The sequence below is a fragment of the Acanthopagrus latus genome, chromosome 19, assembly GCF_904848185.1.
Source record: "Acanthopagrus latus isolate v.2019 chromosome 19, fAcaLat1.1, whole genome shotgun sequence".
Lineage (NCBI taxonomy): Eukaryota > Metazoa > Chordata > Actinopteri > Spariformes > Sparidae > Acanthopagrus > Acanthopagrus latus.
Genome location: NC_051057.1, coordinates 17,697,603 through 17,717,864, shown reverse-complemented (window position 1 = coordinate 17,717,864; position 20,262 = coordinate 17,697,603). Strand labels below are relative to the sequence as shown.

Below are 20,262 nucleotides of genomic sequence, written 5' to 3'. Positions count from 1 at the left end.
AAGCTCGTGTTCTACCAACTACTTACAGCAATTGTTTGTTAGAAAAGGAATTAGTCAGAGTCTGTAATGTCACTGTTAAGTAGAAGAGCCTAATCCATGAGCTGGGCCTCTGGTTGTCTGTAGTATCTTGACTGTGCTCTGACTTGCTTTCATATTTTAGCTATCAGAGAGATTTGTCACATCAAAGAAACAAGCAAAAAGTCAGGGATTCAGTCACAGGAAGTTCAAAAAGCATGAGAGGATGTGGAATGAGCATATTTGAAATCACATTTTTTCATCTCAGCGCAGTGTATCAACCCGAGAGAAAGGGAGTAAGTGAACCATGAACCCTGCAGATCATGCAAGTGTAACTGTTCACTAATGGCTTGGACTCTTTGGCCCCTTTGAATGCTGGGGTCTCATTAGAAAACCAGCAGAGGCTACCACAAAGGCCATTACATCGGTCAGACCGTTCTGTGTAGCCTTCACGCCATTAAGTCTGATACATATGGGGACCTAGCAGGGAGAGATAAGGATTTCATTGCATTACCGAGTCCATTATGTTCCACCGGGGAGTAAGGCATTAAAGTTTGTGGTCTGATTAAATTTAGTGCTGCTCAGCTGAAGAGGCAATTAGTGTATACAACACACCTCCATCCTCGCCTGTGTGGTGCAGGTGGCCCCTTAGAATAAAACCACCAGCATATGCATAATTTATTGATTACAGTGTCTGTGTTAGTCTCTGTTATGCAGTTTGTATTTGTCATGCACAGCCGGCGCAGACGAAGAAATACATATTGTGCTGTGTGGGTAATTGTAGCTGCAAAAAAAGTCATTTATATTGAGCCCGGGTGAAAGTGGCATAGAGATGGGAGCAATTTGTAGCTCTGGCAACCATTTCAAGTGTGAATTACTGAGAGAGCGTTGTGACACTCCAAATTCTATAAGGGGTTTCCAGCATTAGAAATGTTCGTTTAGAAAAAAAAAAAAAAATGTAATCTTTCACGTGTTCACACATGTAAATGCGCATCAAATTGCAGTGTGTCCTAGAAACAGGACTTTTACTGAGACCTATTTTCATTCATTTAAATATTCATGCTGTTCAGGCTGCTTCAACCTTTTTGTCGGTTTTGATTTTTTCCACAAGCGAAATGGTAGATCGTAGCCATACTTCAGCAAGCATCATCATCCCTTTTAGGAGTGAAATTTAATTGAACTGGAATGTAATTCTTGTAATGTAATCAGACCTTGTGGGATGTACGAATCGGGAAAGAGTAGCATTATTTTGATCTGAATCGAATATCACTGCCGTTTGATCCTCAGAATGTATCCACAATACACATAAAAAGGATTCAGGGATGAAGGACATGAAAGGCTACCTTTCTGAGAGGCTTGAATTGCATCATACCGGCCAAGATGAGAAAGAGACAGAGAGCGTGCACGGTGTGTTAAAAAAAACCTTGCACTCTGGTCTCTGTTTGTGTTGGAGGGAATGTTGCTACTAGCCTATAATGATTACCAGCTTGGATTGCGTTTAATGTTCATCCATCTGTTGTCTGAACACGTGTGTCCAGGCTATACTTGCTTATTCCCATTCTAATGAATGCTGGGAGGCTGTCTGGTGAGGACTGACACAAGCGGTTAGACTTCGCAGTTTGCTTTGGGCTTTGCTTTAATCAGCTGTGGAAGGTACTCGGATAGAATGCTAGTGCAGTACACAGTATTGTATTATTTTTGTCGTTATTATTTACTGAAGATTCAAAGAATTTAAAGAATTAAATTCGAATATAAAGGGGGGTGAGTTTTTGTACATACTGGTCAATTTTGCGAATTTGGACTAGCAAGGGAAAGTTTTAAAAACCAAACAGTGATTACTGTTGGAATATAGAGCTATTCAACACTTACTTCCATGAGAAAACTCACCAGTCTTAATATTTTACAGAGGGTTTGTTCATATATTTTTTATAGCCTGATTTATAAAACATTGACAGTACTGTCTGATTTATGGAGTGATGTGAATAGATATCTAAAATTCCCTCTCTATAAACCTTCAACTCAAATATGTCAAGAAAGTGAAACAAGAATTTTGAATGTTGCTTTATCCACTGTTCAGATTTCTATTCTGGAAATCATTGCAGATTTGCACACTTTGAAATAAAAAAGGCACAATTTACATATTTCAGCATAACATTTCTGAACAATTGAAAATATTACAAAAAGAGGATACAGTCTAACTGTAGTGTCAGTAATTATTTAGTGTTTAATGTTTATGTTTTCTAAGTTTCACAGTGATACATTTAACCTAGGTTTTGATAGCTAACTCTGAACAGTGGCACACAAGCCTAGAGTATCACATTTTCATTTTTTCCTTTTGACACATACAGTGTTTTTTATTTCATTTATTTTTTTCAGAAAGAGAGGGCACAAGACAGTTGGAGACTATTGTGACATTTGAATTCAAAGGGAAAGCATAACTGGTGTCTGTCTGACATTACAGAGCCCGCTGAAGTGAACAATGTGTGTGTAATATCTGTCTGTCAGTCAGTCACATTCAGTAAATGGAGTCCTCTCGCTCCCCACGGAGCCCTTGTTAGTCACCAGCTCAACAGCTCTGTCTTTTACAGGAGACCTTTGATCCCGAGGTCCTTTTCAATCTGTTCCTGCCAACCATCATCTTCCATGGAGCTTACACCCTTAATCAGGTGAGACGGCTGTTCTGACATGCCCCCAAATAAAGATACCATCAAAGGACTGTTCCTTTTAAATGGCTGCTCCATCACTCCGTCAAAAAAATACTGCCTTACAGTGTGTGCAGCTGTTTGTTTACATACATGCAAATCATTACTTGATTGTTTGGTGTTTTTTTTTCTAGAAAAGATTCATTGAGAATTTTGGATCCGTACTGACATTTGCTTTTATGGGTACTATCATCAGCTGTGTGACCATCGGGTAAGATTTCTTTTTTTTTTTTGTGGAGGATGGATGGATGGATGGATGGATTTTTATCTCAATGGAACTCCCTAGTTAGATAAAGATTATACTATATAAACCTTATGTTTTGATCAGGATGAATTATAATTGATGCCATGTTCAATTATTGAGTGAAATCCAATCCTAAAAAATGTCACCATAGTGTCGTGCCATTTATTCTCCAATATGCTGTGTCCCAGTATATATGTACTGCTAGCATATAGTAGCCTGTATACCATATACCAGCTGCCATAGTATGATGTTTGTGTCGTGTGTATGCGGTACATAAAATCAGCACATGTTGATAAAAATCAAGTTGATTACTTTAATTGAGACCTTTCAGGAGCTGTGACATTTAACTCAAGCTGTGAGGAGCTTTCCTCTTACACTGTGGTAATATGGGCCAAATGCTATGGCAGGAGAGGCACAGGTGTTACTAATAACATTAATTACGGCTTTGGTCCTAGAGTAGAGTGACACACATAAAATAGGGCATCATTATGGTCATTAATCACTCCTGTGCTTTTACTACTGTACTTCATCAAAGTGTCTGCTATGAGCAGGTCCATGGAGTACATTTACAGCACAGTTGAAAATTATGCAGATATAATTCACCACAGTAAATAATCAAAAACCTGCTTAGCATTTGTTTATAGTATGGAACAGAGACACAGCTGACACAGCGCGCAGTGTTGCTGTTCTAACCTCAGGAAGCTAGATGGCAGTGTCAGACTTTGGAGGAAACAGATCCTTACACTGATGTACTTATTTCTGCTGCACACTGTGTGAAAACCTCATAACTCCAGTGTTTTATTTCTGTAATCAGACCAAATGAACACTCACTGATTTTATGAAACATTTAAATAATTTTATTTATTTATTTATTTATGTGATCATATTTTATATTTTTAGATACAGGGGTTTCACTAACATTGTTCTTTAACCCACAATATTACACACTCAGTGGCCACCTTATTAGTTACACCGGAACAATCAAATGTAATCCAATACAGTCTATAATAAGTCTGCTTTTACTGTATGATGCATTTAATGTTCTGTTTTTTTGCACACATTGTCAAAGAGATGTTAAATAAATGAATATGTACGTTGTTTTAGCATTTAGATCATAATTGAGGTCTAATATTCTGCCCCTGTTAATGTATGTAAATGGAAATATAATTAAGTCCAGTACAACGCCACCTTTAACTGTGAGCTCAGTAATTAACATAAAATTAAATTTACATGTTGCTGACAAACAATACATTATGAGCTTTGCAGATGTATTACACAGCATTAAAATGTGCAGGTGTGTAGAATAAAGTGCCCTCTGAGTGCATAGATGGCTTTCTTTTTCATGAATATATGAACTATAATGTCAATATTTGACAAAATATTCTTCTTAAAGCTGCAAGGGGGTGTGAAAGTTACACAATGTGCTCGCTGACACTTTATGTCCATATATAGTTAACTTATTTACATTGTTTTATATTCATGGAAACGGTTCATTCCCTCCATGTTTTAAAGCTGGAACTAATGGGATTTTCCAGCCTGCTGCAACCCAGTGTTAAAGATGTTGTATTCCCTCACATCTATTCCTTCTTTCTTCCATACATTAGTCCCTCCCAAGGAGCACCCTTTGTCAAACACTCCTTATTTCCCCGGGGACGCCGGGCAGGGTCTGACATGTTGGGTCACGTGCACATTCTTTGACGTTAAGGCACCAGACCTGACCAATCCTGTGGCTTGTTAGTGAGTCTGCAGTATCCTATGGGGAAAAGAGAGTCTCAGGGGAGTGAGGGAACCATACTGACTCAACTGACAAAGTACATCCACTTCGTCTCTTTCTCTGTCTGCCTGTCCCCTGTTCTCTCTCACTCTCTGTCTGTGTATCCCTAACATTTACACACACACACACACACACACACACACACACACACACACACATACACACACACACACACACACACACACACACACACACTCACACACTGCACATCATTACCATAACCTCCAATCTCCCTTAAGGATACACAGAATAAGACAGCTTAGTCGCTCGACCTGAGGGCAGTGCTTTAAATCCCGGCCTTGGGCCCAGGTCGTGTGCCGTCACTATGGTAACACAGTTATGCCAGTGGACACGCTGGCATAATGATTATTATGGGATGCCTCACAGTAACAGGATTAGTGCTTAACACACATCCGTTAACAGTCAGGAGCTGGTTGGCGGTGTTGAATGGGCATGCTGAGAAGTTTTTTTTCGCTTACAGTTTACAGTAGTTTTCTAAAGGAGAACATGCAGTGATGCATTCTGGGGAAGTAAGACCCTTTTTACGGTTGATAAACGATGATGACGCAGGCTGCGAAAGGGTCTTTTGCCCGGCCCCAGGGCTGAGAAAAAAATCTTCTTCCTCCTCTTCTGCTCTTGTTGTATTTCTGTCACAATTCCTTCCTTCACAAAGTCTTCGTGTGGTTTTGAGTCATTCTGGTGATTTTGTGCAATTGCCACACACACACACACACACACATGCACAAACACATATTCACTCATAACTGGTGCCCTTTCATCATGTTGGAGTGCTTGTAATACTGTTGTCAGGATGCCAGGGGTGAAGATGGATAGGTGCTGAGATAAGCTGTCTAACAAGAGTATTTGTCGTGTGTGTGTGGGTGTGCTATTCAGGTAGATGTGGGAGATCTCCACACACACACAAACGCACACACACACACACCTATACATGTGGTTATATTTAAAGCTACCAAGCTTAGTCCAAGCTTTGCGTGTCCACCTGTGCTAAGCAACCGCTGCCTGGAAACGGGTCAACTCATCTGCCAGCAGCGTCTGGCCCCATTACCCAGACTTCTCCTGGGGAAGCCCTGCTGTGGTTAGAGGGATGACTGATAGGCCTGCTCAGGCTGGCACTCCCTGATGACCTCACTTACGTGTGCTTCTATTTGTCCTCAATCCCAGGGCCTGCATCTACGGCTTCACCAGGCTGACCGTGCTGTTGGGCCAGGCAGCAGATGGAGAGTTCTTCCTCACTGATTGCCTCCTGTTTGGTGCCATTATATCAGCCACTGACCCAGGTAGCTTATAAAGGAACTCCTGCAGCATCACTTAGAATGGTGCCAATAATGTTTTTTTTAAAACTGGTTTTATACAGACATAAATGTCTTGCAGAATTCTACTCTCCTTTAAGAGATTAGCATTTTATCTTTCACACCACGAGCAAAAGACCCCAGAATGTTTCAGGAATATTTGGCACTTGATCCCAGTGAATATGTAACAGACATGTCACAGAGATCTGCCTTGATCTGCTTTGACACCGAGTCAGAAAATATCAAAGACGCATTATGTGTTCAGACTCTTCAACTGAATGTACATTTATTCATTTCTGCGGTTTCTGGGATTGGATTTGCAGATTCATGCAGTTCCTCAATCTGATAAGACATGACAACATGTTTAAAAAGGTCAAACCTCCCTCTTGCTGATCTCTGACAGTCTCTTGGTACCTCTTTTCTACTGCATACATGATACTCTCAGGTTTCATGTGCAGTGAAAGCAATACCAGATACAAAGTGAGAATAAACACTGAAATTTTACTACACTTGGACATCTATGATAAGAAAAGTGATTAATTGATTAGTCAATGATCAAATTAGTAACCGGCTCATTTGATAATTGGTTTATTGGTTCCAACTTCTTAAATGTGAATATTTTCTGGTTTTCTTTACTCTGTTATGATAGCAAAGTGAATATATTTGGGTTGTAGACAAAATAAGACATTTGAGGATAATTACTTTTTACCATTTTCTGACATTTTAGTCCAAACAAATAAACAATCAAATGAGAAAATATACACCAACCCCTTTAAAGGAGATCTATTATGCTTTTTCAGTTTATTCCTATCCTTAAGTGTTTTGTATCGGTTCTTGTGTATGTAAGAAATCTTGAAAGTTTAAAAGGTCCTATCTCCCACTGAAAACACTGCGCTGAAATGCCTTGTGACTAGTCTCCCGTTTAATTTTGTGACTTTGTGACATCACACAATGTCACAGAGTTACACATTTGCATCACTTGTGTCTCGCTGCTAGTTTTGCACATGAGAATTGATTTAGCCCAGCTGCTCTGGATCAGGCAACAGTCAGCTAACCAATCGTAGGAGACTGGGTATGTAGGAGGGGGGCGGCTTAAATATCTAAAATAGCGTCTCAGACAGGGGAAATACTGTGTGCAGCACTGGACAGTATGAGAAAACTGGTGTGTTTGTTAAACATTAAAGCATGTAACATGTAACACCCATTCTAGTAGAAACCCAAAATACAATTCTGAACCTGAAAATGGGAATAATATGTCTCCTTTAATACAAATGTCTTCCTCTACTTAGTGCTGTATGCATAACCTTCCTTTTCTTTGTCATAACTTTGCATATCGAGATTGATGGCCACGTCTATGTGCAGGCACAAAGTCACGATGCCCTCTTAATACATGGATCTGCTTTTAATTCGGTGCACCCTTTACCGAAGTGGAACCACAATATTATCTGTGTTCCTCAAGAGCTGTCAAGTGGAATGTCACAAGGCAGCCCGCAACGCCATGACAGGGGGAATGTTAATGTCCTCATTTGCTAATGAATTATGTATACCAATAAGTGGTTGATCTGGGTGAGTGTCAAAGAGGAGCTGTAAATCGTGGCGCACTTGTCACTCTGACTGGCGTTACTTACCCACGCCCATCCCTGCCGACCTCATCACCCTCATCATTCTGATTAGAATCACACTGCAATGCATCGATGCCCCAAACACCGAGACCCCTCGGCTGTCTCCTTCTCTTGCTGTCAAAATACAGAGCCGGCTCTCTGATTTTCTGAAAGGGAGCCATTAAAATATTTCTGTCCATTTCTCTCACTTGTACATTTGAGTTCACTTGGTCCAAAAGCAAAAAAAACAAAAACACTCCATAATTCAGGCCTGCATGCACACACACACACACGCACGCACGCATCCACGCACGCACGCACACGCATGCACACACACACACACACACACACACACACAAGCACTCTCGGTACAATTCAGTGCTGATGAATGTGTGGTAACCATGTCATAACCTTTGTGTGACAGCTCTCTGGTTGTGTCGCTGACTCATGATTGAGAACTTAAGAACACTGTGAAAGTCATCATAGGCCTGCAGTCAAGCTTTGAGTGAAATTGGAGCACAGTTTATTTGCCAATTTACTTGCACTGGACTGTGGAATAAAGCAGAGATATTTGATCGGCTAGGTTCTCATTGCAGCTAAGGTAACTCAATGAACGCTTCAAATAAAGAGCAGCAAATGGTAAGCAACAGTCGTCTGGCATATGGGGATGTTGCCATTTCTAGTAATTACGTGGATGCTGATTTAGAGCTGCAGTTATAATCGAAAACGCTAATGTCATGTTGTCTCTGTTGTTTCTGGGGATTTGTAGAAATTGAACGACCCGAGGAGGAGTTAACCTTTTAGAATTACAGCGAAATTAGACATGAAGGCATTTTCAAGGCTGATTCTGGTATTTTTAGAGTCAGTATCTTTGTATGTGACTAGTATTTCTCTTCAAAATTATATGCGTTTTGCTGTTAGAGCTGCAACAATTGGTTGCTAAATTGTTTAGTCGTTTGAAATAAAGATTAAACGCTAACTGTTTTCATAACTGTTGGTGCATATTGGATAAAATATAAGCCAATACTGATATATCAGCATGTATGATGACAAACCGACCAGTACCGAAGTTGATACCGAAGTTGGCTTTGGGATTGTGATAATTTTTTGACGTTACATTGATTCACTTATTAATCAGTTCATCGTAAAAATGATCAGCAGATTAAATCAAGAGTGATTCATCAACTTTAGAGACTCGAAATGAATGTCAGTGTGACTCCAGTGTGAGTGAGGAATAGACTCAAGCTCCTGCCGACAACTTAAAAGCTCACACAGGTAGAGAAAACATGTCTGGTAAGAGCGCCAGCAGATCTAAAGTCAGTCATAAACAGATACTGTTTATGTTTAGTCATAAACAGCATCCTCATGTCGACATTCCCTTTTCAGTGTTTTACATTCTCTTGTGATAGATGGACAGAAGCTACCTCATAAACTGTTGATTTTTCAGGTTGTTGTCAATAGAGACAACCAGTAGTAAAGGTTTGTAATGTTTGTAGTCATTTGAAAATATGTCATCCTTATAAGGCTGGAATGGCCCTAGCATCTAAATATCTCTTGCTTTCCTCAAGAATGAGTTGATTTTTTTTGTTTTCTTTTGTTTTGTTGGTCTTATATAATCCCTCAAAGTGCTTTAGCCATGAAACTTCTCTCAGACTCGTAGTAAGACACATGGTTCAGGTCACAAAGTGGAACACCTGCTGTGCTGCATCCTCGGCAGCCTCAGGGACGGTTAGAAAAGGTCAGTGAAACCCTCACTTCACTTCTCAAAGGAAATTTTTTTTAGGGGGGGTGAGGAGATGGCGGGGGCACAGCCATTTTTTTCTTTCATCTTTGAATGTGTGTGTGGGGGTTTTTTTTTTATTAATTTATTTTTCGCGAGTTCTCTTGATCACTTCACACACACATTTCCCACAGTGTGTCAACACTGGAAAAATGATGCCAGAGTCAGAAATGTCTTGTTTACATCTCTGACAACTGTTTACATCAGACATCAGCGGTAACTACCAACATTTAAAGTGAATATTGGAGACACAGTTAGACATAGGTGTGTACATGATGCAGCTTACACTCAATATTACAACATTATGCTCATAACTAAGGGTGAGTATTGCAGTAGTGGAGTGGCAACAGAGCAGAAAACACAGCACAGAGAGAGCACATGCACTCTATTTAGCAATACAAAATAGGCTTAAGTCTAGACAACAGGGCTGCAACTAACATTTTTTTTTATTATTGATTCATTTGCAAGTTATTATAACGACTCATTGATCGACAAATCCTCAAAGAATGTGCAGTGGACTAACTTTTATCTTAATTGTCATGCACTTTCAATGTCTGCCTGGACTGTGATGACACTGATGAAGACTGACTGGTGAACTGCGCCAGAGAAGACATAAGTACACACAAGTAGAGGTACAAATAGATTTTTTTTTTTAAAAAGTGTTGAAAATGTAAAAAGTATACACCTTGATTCAACTTATTTACTCAAGGACAATATTTTAAAAAAATGGTAGTACAGGCTCTGAAATGTACTTAAAGATAAAACAGAAAAAAGTGTCCCTGTGAAGATTTCTACTGGCCATGTCTATGCAATGCTAACTGAAGCTCAGGTCATATTATTGTAATTCAAAGACTATTAAACTTAAAGGTAGAATCAGAAGGATTTGTCCAAGTTTGTAAATGCACCAGACAGATAGTTAGTTGGGGTTGGTAAAGAGTCCCTGAGCACAGCAAATAAATGAGGAAATAAAAAAATACAGCCAGAGGGCTGCAGGGTCTCTGCATTTATAAGACACTAACGTGCCTTTTATCCCCATTCCAGTCACCCACTCTCTCTGTTTAAGTCTTATTCCCTCTGTAGATATAAAAGGCCAAAACTCTAATTTAATAAAAACATATTGATTCTTAGTTTCCAGTGATTATTCACTAATGAAAGCAATATTCTAATATTCCATTTCTGCCTCTAAACCCCCCAACCTCCTACACTCTTGACCTTAAGCATCACAAAATCTGATGGTTGATACATTTTGGTGCAAGACCAGCCTCACTAACTAGACAGACACTGAAGTGTACTGTAAGTTCTTTGATAACTTCCTCTTTTTCAAGGCTATAATTAAAAAAAAGGGCAGATTTACTTAGTCTTTCCCTTATAATTGCTTTTAAAGGGTAATTAGGATTTAGGTTTTAAAGGTCCCTTATCCTGACATGCAAACGAACTACAGTGAGATTCAGAGTAAACAAAAATAAACTGGGGATCTTCTAATTATAAGGCGCTGGTTTCCTTGCTTTCAAACTGCAAAGGAGGCTTTCCCCGCAGCAGTCTTGTGACCCCTGTCTGTGTGCTCGTCAGTGCCCAAAAAAATGTAGCACTTTTTACTCTGAGCCGGGGAGATTATAGTAATTCCCCCGTTGACCGGTATCTCGTTCCTAATGCATCGCTCTCCGTATTATATCAGCCTAATTTGGTCAAATCAGTGAGCAAATCCCATGCCCTCTGACTGAGATGGCCATGAGCTCTGCCTCTGCTAAACCTCTGCAGCCGGGTAATTTGACCTAATAAGACTTCCATTCGACCCTTTCAACTGTATTATGTCGGAAATAATTGTCCACTCTCTCCACCTTATGGTGTTGCTGTGGAAACTGATGAACACTTGACAGCTGTAGGATGGGGTTGCCATGACAACGCCACCATCCCGCACCCTTGTATGTGTGTATGCGGGGCGGGCTCTTTTTTTTTTTTTTTTTCTCCCCGTCTTACAGTGTGACTGGTGCACGACATGCTGTCATCAGCCAAGCATTATGGGAGCAGGGAGATGGAACGATCCTGACTCCAGGGCCTACCTCACCCTCTCCAGATAAGGGATTTTTCCCCAACCAGGAAGAGCTTTAAACCTGTCAAAGTCCAAAGAGCCAGATCTGTCAAAACATGTCCTGAGGCTGCTCTCTTGCCGCTGCTCTTATTTTCAGTCTGGTCGTATACCAGCTGCGATGCCCTCACCGCCCTGGGATTCACTTCAGGGCCACACGCTGCTATTAGAGTTAACTCATTATTCATACCACAAATTTCCCTGAAACTACTATACAATCATTTTTGCTCCCGAGTCTCAACAGGTAGAATATGAATCAACTGGGAGGTGTTATTGTTGTAAAAATAATATGTTCTGGCCTTCAGAATGGGGCCACTCTGAGTTTATGTTTTCCTGTCCATGCCTATACCCTCATGACTGTGTGTTTGTTTGTGTATTTATGTATGCATCTGTGTTGTCTTTCTCCATATCTGACATTGTTTTTGTTATATGATAATATTGTTTTGCTTTTTTTAAAACTCCCAGTTTCCCTTGTGGTGTGTACAGTAAGGATTTGTGCCAGTACATTTTTCCCATCGACTCGATTTATCTCTTTATATATCTTACTATGTAATGCAAGAGATGACGATCTAATTCTAATCCGATGTAATCTAATCTACAGTATCACTCAACATAGATCCAACATGTTACAGCTGATATCCTACAGAAGGAGACACTTGATGTGACACCAAGTGCGGCACTGACAGGCGCATCACTGCCTCGTCAATGTCGGTATTCTCCTTGTCACTCAGCGCCAACGCTCAGCTGCCCTGCGGTGCTGAGCATGTTATGTGTGTGCATGCACTCATTCATATGCTCAACATCTTCTGCTTGATGTTTACTGTTGGTGAACTCACCATGGAGTTCAGCTCATTTTCCTCTCCTCAGACACAGTCTGCTGAGTGATGCAGCTGTATGAATACTGAGTAATGTAAGTTTCCACCAGAAATGTGAATTTTATCGTAAATGAGCTGAGAAATTTCTTGACCTGACGTCGCACAACCGCTACGATAATAGCATAAAGAACTTACAAATTAGCATTTCATGTCAGCAAATTTCACACATGGTCCTGAAGCATGCCAACTACGGTAATTGGTTTGAATATAGTTTCTGCCACTGTGCAAAAAGCCTTTTATTATTAATCCAACATTGAAAGCGAATAACATATGAAACATGTTAATATGAGGAGCCGAGCATGTGAGGCAGAAGAGATGCAGATGTAGTTTCATTAACCCAAAACTTCAGCATACTTTTGCAACCATTTACAAACATCATTTACAAAATTGTTTAAAAAAAAACGTTGCTGGAAATTACCCTCATCTGCACCTAAACCATTAAGTTTTGTTTTTTCCTTTTAGTGATCAGTAACCCAACCCGCTCTCTGACCATCCTTGTTATGTAGTCTTACAGTGTTAAAACATATTTTGTGAGTGAAAATACAGCTTAATGTATGGCATACAAGTTCACTGTTTCCATTTTTTTCATAGTTAACAAATCAAGATTTTTTTGAAGATTACAAAAAAAACAACTAGAAAAACATTATATACCCATAAATCTGAACAAACCCATCCAAGGTAGCTGTTCAGGTACTCGGTGGAGTTTTTCAGGCATGGGTCCCGGTTTTGTTCAGACATCCATGCAGATGGCAGGATAAACATGTCCGCCAATGATTCCACAGAATTCCAGTTATCTAGTGGTCGTGATAAAGCACAAACAAACATCAATGCTCCAGCAAAAGGCAGGGAGGAAGAAGTCTGCCAGGAAGTAAACATCGACTTTAACAGCAATGGTTTGAGGGCTGAGGGAGGAAAGAAAGCATTTCCAATGTTAGTTAGATGTCAAAGATTCACACAGTACGTTTCAAACAAACATGTTGTTCAAGTATTAATTGAAAGGTTGATCATTTTCTTAGTGAAACAATCTTTACATCCTTTAAGTGCATATTTGATTTTTATCAAGGCTGGCGATAAAACTCACTATCAGACATCAAGACTCCACAGCAAACCCGACTGCCTTTGACCTATCACTCGACATCCATTCTTCTCCGCTCTCAGAACACACTTTCCTAATCGAGATGTGTTTCTTATCATTCTTTGCGCAGCCGAGCAGAGAGGGAATCTTACATTATTTAAAGCATGAAGCCCCTCTGCCTGTAGTTCCCCTACATTAGAGTGTAATTGGCTGCTTTCGGATGTTTTAATCAGCTACTGAGTCTTTGCTCTAATCTGCCTCAAGATTCCCAGAAACCTATAGTTGTTACCTTCCCCCCATAGTGAAATCTGCAGCAATAAGCCAAGCTAATAAACACACTCCCATGTATATTCATGCTCATGGAACACATATGAAAGAAAATCACATGTAGCACTAAATAAATCATATCGAGCATTTCAGTGATCTACTTTACTTGAATGATTTGCACAATCTGCTCTTGCTGCTGCTGCCAGCAGATCGCAGATTGCCGCGTTATGACCACAGGTGGGATGACTATGATGTGCAAACACAGGAAATGTACCAACCACTCTGACAGATATTTGGCTTGTATTTTTGTATTTTATTCAGAAATGTGTTGATTCATTCAGACTCGAGACCTGAAATGCTTTTAAGTGTCAAGTTGTTCATTTGATTTCTTTATACAACACAATAATACAGTATACAGTTCATTCGTTCTTATAAAAAAATGAAAAAACAAAAACGCTTTCTAACACTGGAAAAGAACAGTGATCTGCATTGCTTTTCCTTCAGCCTGGTTTCCCTTGGAGACAAAATATTGTCTTTTCCAAAGCATTGTGTGTTTTTGTCTAAGTCTTTGCTTGGTTTAGTTTCTACGGCTGCTCCAAGTGTCAAAATCCTCCTTCCAGTGCTGTCTGTGAGCTGACATCTTCTGTCAGTTCCCTTTTTACAGGCTAACCTTAATTCCCCTGGTTCTTCCTGTTTGTAGCAGCAGAGACGATTCTCCTCACCATGTCTGCTATGTGATTAGCTGAGGAGTTACTGCACTTCCTGCACTCTTCAGTAGCACTAACTCTTTTTTTTTTTTTTTTTAGTTTCAGTCATTGGCCTGTTGTCAGAGCTGCGTATGGACCTGGATCTGCACACCCTGCTGTTTGGCGAGAGTGTCCTGAATGATGCCGTGGCCATCGTCTTAACACAGTGAGTGTCTCGCTGTAGGATCTGGATTGCAGTATATTTCTAGGTTTAACTGTGTGGGAGCTCAGTCTTTTCCATTTGGCATCGTGGGGGTAGATGTGTGTGGGTGGGAAGACTGGATGAATGCTGCCAGCTTTAAGGAAAGGGTGTGATTGGCAAAAGCGCATGAGTGCCTCAGATGATATGCAGTGGACTGCGTAAGCAGGTTGCCCCTGGCACTGTCAGCATCTCATTAAGGTACTCAGTGGAGAGACTCACTGCCAGAGTAGAGACACACTCCCAGCTAACGAACTCAGCTAACACAGCTACTGTCATATTCAGACAAAATACAGCATAAAATCCTCGGAAGCTCAGTGAAGGAGCCAAGATGCAGTCATGCCTTGTCTGCGCATTTCAATCGCGTCACTCTTTTCCCTCAACTTTTCCCCTCTCTCTGCCATTGCACTCCACTATGCATGTTTGTCCTGCTCGCACACATTGCAGTCATTGTCTGCTCTATTTATGCACTGCCAGTAAAAAAAAAAAGCTGTTCAAGTAGACGAGCTAACAGATGGCGAGATGGGAAGCAGAGAGTTGGACGACGGAGAGGGAAGACAACTAACGCAGGTCCACATTCATGGCCTGGAAGGCAGATGAAGAAATGGAGGTGGAAGGGAGATGAGAGGGGAGAAGATATCTGTCCATATTTGCATTACGCATTCACACAGACTGACACATAACATGTACAGTACCTGCACACTCTGACATCTCTCTCTCTGATCGCGCAAATGGGCCTAGACAGCCAGGCAGATGGAAAGAAAAAAAGGAGGCTAGTAGGCAGATTGTTGTGTTCGCACCGCGGCTGCTGCCTCTGTGTACATTGAAGTGCAGCGGGAGGGGGCCTGCACGTCCACCCGGACAAAGAGTCAGATAGTGCCGTGTTTGTTTGTGGAGTGGCGTGACCGGCCTTCATGCCATCTCCTGTCACTCGACTGGCTCGCTAGCCTGCCGGTCGCCCTGGCTCCACACACAAAGCCGGCCCTTATTAGTGAGCCACGCGGGGTCCTGGCACTGGAATTTTAACAAGCTCCGAGAGCAGCTCAACCTTACGCTGATGTGCCCTCGCACAGGCACTAAACTTCCTGCTCCAGCATCCCTGACCCAGCCACAATCCGACCAGATCCAGTGTTGACATCTGGGGAGTTTTTACTGGGAGTTATTGGTCAGAGATGCCTGAGGATACAGTCTCTTGAGGGCCCCACTGACCAAGCTACTTAGTGGCCAAATTTAATGTGGTAGCACAACTGGAGCCTGGATAATAGATTTCCCTTTTTCAGTTTGCTGAGCTCATTAGCGACAGTTTGATTGATTCTTCCCCCTTTTTCCGGGGAGATTAAGGCATGTTCTGGTGTGTGCTAGCTCATTTCAACCTGACAGAATGAAAAGTGGAAATACATTACAGGTTCATTTGTCAGACATTTTTTTTGTCACTGTAGGGATCTTCAAAAAATCATTCTGGAGTTAAAAAAAAAAGGGTGTGTCCCATTAAATCTAGATCTAATGAAATAAAAACAGACACTGCTTGTTTTTGCTGACTCATTTTGCTTTGAAATAAATTTAAATCAGTCAGAGTCTATGGGGGAGTACATGGTAGGGGTCTGTTTTGGGTAAAGAAGTGCTGTCATTCCACAAAGGCAGCCAACTCCATCAGCCACTCGCACACTTTCTTGTCTCCTCTTGCTTTAGGCCCTCTCTGTCCCTCCCTCTTTCCTCCCAGTGAGGCCTCCTTTGCACTCGATGACTTCCATGTGGAAGTATCTCCCCCCCTCTCCCACAACAAAGTAAATATTTACAGCAGTGTGAATAGCACACTGCTGTCTTTGTGAACAGTAGTATTTCCCCTGTTCCCCACCAACTACTGGGGGACGTCTTGGGGGCAAATAATTCAGAGTGGATTGTTTTTCAGGGAGGGATTTAACTCCTAAAGAAGGCTGTGTATTCTTAGGAATGACTCCAATAAATTGCACTTAAAGGCTTAGCTCAGCATAATAAGCATGTGAATTTATGCTCGCTGCTCCAGACTGGTTTACACCCAGGACCTAGCAGGCCGTATTTCTGACAACTGCACTTGTTTTCAAAACCATAAACCACTTTGTTGTTTTAATGTTTCAGCATCCGTAACGCCCGTATTTACTCGTGTCGTAATTGTGCTCTTGGCTTCTTTTTGTTCCATGTGTGTGACAGTTTTTGTTTCAATTTGTTTTCCAGCGCCATCACTACCTACAGCCAGATGGAGTCAGGACACAGCTTCGACACCCCCGCCTTCTTCCTCTCCGTTGGTTATTTTCTTGGTGTACTCGCCGGCTCCTTCCTCCTGGGTTTCATATTCACAGTCATAACAGCACTCATATCCTTTTCATCCCCTCCCATCTCTGCCTCTGCACCCCAAACTCAATTATCACCTCAGCATCCACTGCAATCTATCCACTTCCTCAACTTGGTAATTGCTTCTCTAACAAACCCCTACTGTACCACCTTTATCAACAAAAGCGACGCAGCTGAGTCTAAAGTGCTCCTGTGACATTAATGGTTGCAGAGAGGTCGTCAATCAAGCCAATAGCTGCTGATGAATTTTCGACTAGCGCTGTTGTCCGGCATTTCTCTCTGATCTTCTACTAATAAGACTTTAGGATGAAAAATGAGGATGTGTCATGAGAGGTTTGGGGCACAGCTCAGCTCTTATTTACAGTGACTAATCTCTGGGTGCGAGCAAAGCACAAAGGGAGCATTTATTAGATTACGCTGATGCTAACTATAGCAACAGCCTGCTCTTTAGTGCCATCTCTTCAAACTGAAAGCTTCTTAAAGAGATTGTCTTTGATATACATTTGCTCAGTTATCTTTTTAATTACCAGCGGTACCTGTCTGTGTTAATTACAGAAAGGATCAGGAATGCAGAGGAGCCAACAGTTGTAAACATTAGCATTCTCAAAATGTAATATTTACACTAAATCTAGTCACAAATACAGAACCTATACCTCTGTTGCTCCACCTGTTCTTACTTTATGGTTTACAAGGAAGCATTGCCAGAGAGGATGTGGGACACTGAAACAGCACATGTGTAGTGTGGTGAACAGTAAGCTTTACTCGATAGCGCAGATCCCCTGCCTTAGTGAGCACCTTCTGCAGTTTCAGATACTGCAGTCTGTCTCTGCCCTCTCACTACTGGATGGAGAGTGAAATGCAACAGCATACATTTGCATTGGTTCCTCAGTTTATTAGTCTTAGTGTTAAAAACTGTATGACCATCTTCTTGTTCATCTTTAACTCTCTTTCCACCTCACCAAATTCACGCGGCTGGGTGAGAATCCACTGCTGGAAACAGTAGTCTTCTTCCTGCTGTCCTGGAGCAGCTTCCTCTCAGCTGAGGCCACTGGACTTTCAGGTGAGTTCACTGTGGAGGTTACCTTTGAAATCCTTGAAAAACTGAGTTTAAAGATGCAATATGTAAGAATTGGCCACCTGTCAAATTGTCAAAACAAATGAGGTGGAGCATATAATCAGAGCAATTGCTAAATGCTGCTAACTGTAGCTGTGGTCAGCTCAGTTAGCACAGTAGGCCGTATCCTGCTGTCTGCTTCTGTAAAGGCTGCTAGTTCTCATTGATATAGCAGTAGTTAACCATGACCTGTGTCTTACACTAAGCCAATATTGGGCCTGGAGAGTCCTTAGATCTTTTCTAAGGTCTGTGATCCCTGATTATGACTTGTATGTTGTGGGTGTGTTTATGTGTGTGGCCATGTTAGTGCTTTCCCCTCAGGTGTCATCATCCAACTGCATGCTCTGACTCGCTCACTGCAGCACAATATCAGTGGCACAAGCAGCTGTTGATTGTAGCGCTCTGCTGGCTCGAGGTGTTGCTGTGGTCACTGGCATTCCACAGACCTGTGCATGTTGTGTGCACATTCTCTGTTGTTAGCACATGAACGTCTGTAGTATTCCCTCCTAAAGAAATATCTTGCTCATTAAAATCCATACCAGCATTAGCAGGCCTTTCCCTTACATACATACATACATACATACATATACATATGCATATCATCTGGGAGTCTTTGGTGTTGTAGCAATTTAATAATGCACAGATGAGAAAGTATTGAGCCATCTTCTCTCTGCAGGGCACTGCAGGTACCAATCCCATTCTGGGCTCAACCCCCATAACTCATTTTAAAATGGTATGTGCCTTCTCCTGTCTGAACATGTCCCAGCCTTTAGTTTGGACATGGCACTACAGCTAGCTAAGGCAAGAATGTAATAATGTTGTTAGGGCTTCCTGCTAAGACCAGAAGCACTTGGACCTTGTGTACAACCTGCCTTGACCCTCTTGCCTTGTAGAGGTTGCATTTTTATTGTATTGTTTAGGGATTCATCTCAAATCTTGAATGATAATGTGTGAAAGAAATAACAAATACTCGGCTGAGCTGCCTGGAATCGTCCTCACCTAGCTCCTTATCGACTCGTTGTAATGTGGTCCTGAAATATGAATGTAGTGTACATATGCATGCATTCATGTTGTTGTTCCTCCTGCCCTTATTGTGTCAGAGGGATTGCACTCTCATTCAGCTGATGTTGTAGAGCTCTCCCATACTTGGCAGAACTCCCTGTGGTCTGTGGAGGAGGAGAAGACAGTTTTAATGAAATAGCATAACCTTTGTCTATTGGACCCAGATGCACTGTCTATAAAGAACACCACCACTCTGCTGTCCAATGTGGGAGGCACACCGCAGCAAAGCCTAGGCGCTGATTGTCAGAACTATCTGATGCAGGGCTTTGGATATTTTTAGTGCAGATACAACTTTTCTGTTGTGTATTTCCAGTGCCAGCAGTAAAAGTATGTAATGTTGACCTGAAACCCTCTGTGCTATAAAAGTCATTAAGATCAATTGTACAGTAAGTAGTAGGTATTCTTGCTTAAAACCTAGGAGCAGACACCAGAACAGGAAGTAGGTTTGAAAAGGATCTATTTGTTAGAGTTCAGAGGCAGTTAAGTTGGCAGGTGGCTCAGGCTCTGGCCGGGGAATCCAGTGAAGCTGAGAGGGTGACTCACGAAGGTGGAGATAGTGGGCAGGTAGAGGTTAGAAGGATCTAGTGCGTGTGGACAGGTGGCCCACATGCTGATGACAGAGGTCCTGGCAGCCGGGTCATGGTGTGGGGACATAGCGCAGTCCAGAGTAGAGGTTTCTCTAGAGAGCGAACAAGAGGCAAAGTAAGATGAAAACTCCAAAAAAAACACGAGAGACAATTCGATCATGTACCATGCAGAGTATCCGTAATAATCTGGCAGTGAGCAGACAGAAGACCAGGGTATATATGCTGGCGCTGCTGATTAGATGCACTGCAGGGGTGTGTGTGTGTGTGTGTGTGTGTGTGTGTGTGTGTGTCAGGAAGCTGCTAACCATAACCCACCAGAAAACCACGCCCAGCCTCACATCACACAAGTGGAGCACAGCACAAAAACAATACAAAAATCCATGTGCACGAGCATCATCAGTCAACTGTAATCGCATGTCAAGGGTGTAAATTTCACCTCACTTCTCAAATACCACTTTGGAATCTCAGGGCTTCCAGACACTTGGATTACGCTGCAC

The 20,262-nt window shown here is 41.6% G+C and overlaps 1 protein-coding gene across 4 annotated transcripts in view; it reads left to right on the top strand.

The window, feature by feature from the left end:
* Positions 1 to 20,262, top strand: part of LOC119008657 (sodium/hydrogen exchanger 9-like) — a 67,086-nt gene that overhangs the window by 3,377 nt on the left and 43,447 nt on the right. For all 4 annotated transcript variants that reach the window (XR_005071477.1, XR_005071478.1, XM_037079214.1 and 1 more), the window contains exons 3-8: positions 2,604 to 2,681; positions 2,852 to 2,928; positions 5,918 to 6,033; positions 14,536 to 14,641; positions 16,886 to 17,024; positions 17,957 to 18,062. Coding sequence is in view for 2 of the 4 variants with exons in the window: in XM_037079214.1 (XP_036935109.1) it covers positions 2,604 to 2,681; positions 2,852 to 2,928; positions 5,918 to 6,033; positions 14,536 to 14,641; positions 16,886 to 17,024; positions 17,957 to 18,062 (622 nt within the window). In the remaining 2 variants the exon portion in view is untranslated. The remainder of the gene's footprint in view (positions 1 to 2,603; positions 2,682 to 2,851; positions 2,929 to 5,917; positions 6,034 to 14,535; positions 14,642 to 16,885; positions 17,025 to 17,956; positions 18,063 to 20,262) is intronic.